The 2,969-nt window shown below is 67.2% G+C and overlaps 1 protein-coding gene across 1 annotated transcript; it reads right to left on the bottom strand.

The window, feature by feature from the left end:
• Positions 1 to 1,790: 1,790 nt before the first annotated feature.
• On the bottom strand, positions 1,791 to 2,713 carry MNEG_12430 (hypothetical protein; the record flags this gene model as incomplete). The annotated part of the gene is made up of 3 exons (XM_014039097.1): positions 1,791 to 1,917; positions 2,178 to 2,321; positions 2,544 to 2,713. 3 exons carry the CDS (start codon positions 2,711 to 2,713, stop codon positions 1,791 to 1,793), a joined length of 441 nt encoding a protein of 146 aa, XP_013894551.1.
• Positions 2,714 to 2,969: the final 256 nt, after the last annotated feature.

Raw genomic sequence — 2,969 nt, 5'->3', positions numbered from 1 at the left:
GATGTTGGGTACCTCTCCAACATGCTGTCCAGCCAAGTCCGTAGGGCTCCAAAGATCGACGACACTGGCGCTGGGGGGCCCATGGGGGCCAGTGCACGGGTCCACGCTTCCCTCAAATGCGTGGTTGGTGCTCATCAGATAGTTTCTTGCTAATGAGCCAGTGAGATCACCCTGGAGGGTGCCCAACGCACATCACGCGCGAGCGGGCTCATTCACTCCCCATTTCGCGCATCCTGTAAGAAACTCACTGGCAACCCGTTTGCATGCGCCCAAGCTCCAAGGGCTGCGTGCCATGTGCTGTGCACAGCCGGCCACAGAAGCTCTACAGCCCTGTGGTCTGCCGCCGATTGCCCCCTCAAAATCCCCTGACCGCCAGCTGCGGCCAGGCCAGCATGAGCAGGGAGGATGCATGGCAGCCGGAAGCCTCCTGGGCGGACCTTGTGTAGGTTCCTGCTGTCGTGGCCCCACGGCGTTTGTAACCCCCACATACGGTCATGCAGGGCACCCAGGCCATGAAGCCCGGTAAATTAGCATGCATGCGCCGAAAACCTGAGGCAGGAAGCAGACCCACATGAGCGCATGTGTTACATGCAGCCTGGCACCCAGCTCAACGTCCCAGTTTTGGGCCGCAGCTGCTGGCAGCCGCGCGCTTGCCGCACGCCGTGCTTCGCAAGGTGGGGCAGACCTCTCAGGCACCCTGGAAGAAGGCACGGAAACACTCTCTGGCTGCATCAGCGCGCAAACGCATCCATTCGGCCCCTTGTCTGCGCGCGGCAGCCCTGGAAATGCAGCACCCTGACCCAGCAAAACCCCGTGCAACACAAGACGCGTTCGCACTCACGCACACGCGCTGTTGCTCTGCCTGGCTTTGTTTTAGCTGGCCACTTTCCTATTGTGCCTGATTGCTAGAAATGTTTGACAAATGATGATCAGCCATGCTTACTCAGTAAGAAAATGTGATGTTGCTGTGAATGCGTGATGCGCCAAGCACACAGCAGTGTTTGGGGGTGTGTGCCTGCCTCCCAGTGTAGCCCACCATTAGGTGAGTGATGGGCGAGAAAGCGGCTTTCGTCGCCCTGAGTCAGCCTCCCCAGGGGTGCAGCAGCGCAATACACAACAGAAGCTGACGCGATCGCGGGGTGACAGAGTCAAACGCGGGCTGCAGCTTGCCCCAACGTCCGGGCCGTCAAAAAAACTGGTCCTGCTCGGCAGCTCCGGGTCACAGGGGTCACGAGCTCAGCGCGATGGGCCAGCCCGCAAAGCGATGCTGCCGCGCACTAGCTGGCCGCCCGCAGGACGTCCGCAAGAGGGCCTCGACGGCGCACGCGCGCCTCGCGTTACGCAAAGCTGCGCGGACTAAAACAGGGTTGGCAAGCGTGCGGGGCGGAGGCATCACGGGCACGACGCAGCTGGAGGGGGCACGGCGCCGCTGGTGGGGGCCGCGTGACGCCGCCGTTGCCACCCAGTGCGGCCGAGGCGTCCGGCCTGCTGCGCGGCAGCGGGCGGGACGCCGCCGCTGGCAGCGCTCGCGCACTTTGTGAGCTGCTGATGCGTTCGCCGCTGCTCACGTAGATCCCCGCAGAGTTTGTGCCGTTTTTCGCTGCCGCTGGGACATCACCAGTACTCAGCACGCAGCAGGCAGCGGCTGCCACCAAGGCAGGGTGAACGGCATGCCTTTGAGCCGCGCCGTGCCGCCGTGCGCCCTGGCACGCCGCGAGGCCGCCTCCGCGCGCCGCGACCCCCGACGAAACAGGCACCCCGCGCGGCCGGCGCCGGCGCCGAACGGCCTCCTAGGAGGCGCCCCCGCCCCGCGCCTCGCGCGCCGCGCGCAGCTGCTGCTGGAAGTCTGGCATGAGGTGCATGACGGGGGCCGCCAGGGAGAAGAGGCCGTTGAGGTCCACCACCTTCTCCAGCATGCTGGGGGTGGAGTAATTGGATGAGTAATCGGTTGAGTAATCGTTTCAGTAATGGGAATCGTCCACGAGGGGGTGGGGGGAGGTGGTTGGATGGGTGCGGGCGGGGTCCAGCGGGTGTGGACAACACAGGGATGGGCGGCAGGCGAGGGGCCGGCGCCCTGGGCGAGCGAGCGCACACACATGGGAGAGCCCGGCGCCTACTGCTATGCTGGGGCCGCGACGAGCACCGAGCACCCCCGGCCCGCCCGCCGCCCGCCGCACCGGAAGCCCAGCGCGACGCCGCCGACGTCCTTCCAGATGGTGCGGCCGATGGACGCGAATATGATGTCCGGCAGGTCCTCGGGCGCCACGGCCAGCTTCCTGAAAGCTTCCATCATCCCAATCTTGACGGGGCCGTCGTAGAACCTGGGGGTGGGGTGGGGGATTGGTGAGGGGCGGCCTGGTGCTCCTGTGAGAATGTGGGGCGTCGACACACGAATACGCGCCGGCCGCCGCGCCCCCGGCAGGCGGCCGCGCCCCCGACGCCGGCCCCTCCGCCCGCTTCGCGGCCCGCCGACGAGCCCCCGCGGCCCCGCGCGGCGGCCGCCGGGCGCGTCATGCTGTGCGCGCCTGGACGCCACTGGCGACGGGTGCACCGCGAGCACGTCGATGCCGAGCCACTTGACCTCCGGGGCCAGGCTGATGGCAAACATAGAGAGGAAGGCCTTGGTGCTGGCATAGGACACGGCGAACGGCGAGGGCAGCACGGCGGAGGCGCTCGAGGTGTACACAAAGCAGCCCTTCAGGTTGGCGTCCATCTGGGGGTCAGGGCGTTCGAATTCGCATTTCAACGGGGCGGTGGGCGGGAAAAGCGTTTGCGGCGCGGCCCGGGGCGCCGTGGTGGGGGTGCGGCGGGGCCGACCGCAGAGAGCGAGAGAAGAGGGGTTTGGGGACGGGGGAGGCCGCGGCGCGGCGGCGGGGCCTGGCGCTCCGCTCACGCACGCGCGTCTGGCGGGACATGGTGCAGAAGGGGCGGGCGCGTGCGGGCAGCTTGATCATGGGGGGAACCCGGGG

This window comes from Monoraphidium neglectum, assembly GCF_000611645.1.
Source record: "Monoraphidium neglectum strain SAG 48.87 unplaced genomic scaffold scaffold03242, whole genome shotgun sequence".
Classification (NCBI taxonomy): domain Eukaryota; kingdom Viridiplantae; phylum Chlorophyta; class Chlorophyceae; order Sphaeropleales; family Selenastraceae; genus Monoraphidium; species Monoraphidium neglectum.
This window is presented reverse-complemented; position numbering and strand designations above follow the sequence as displayed.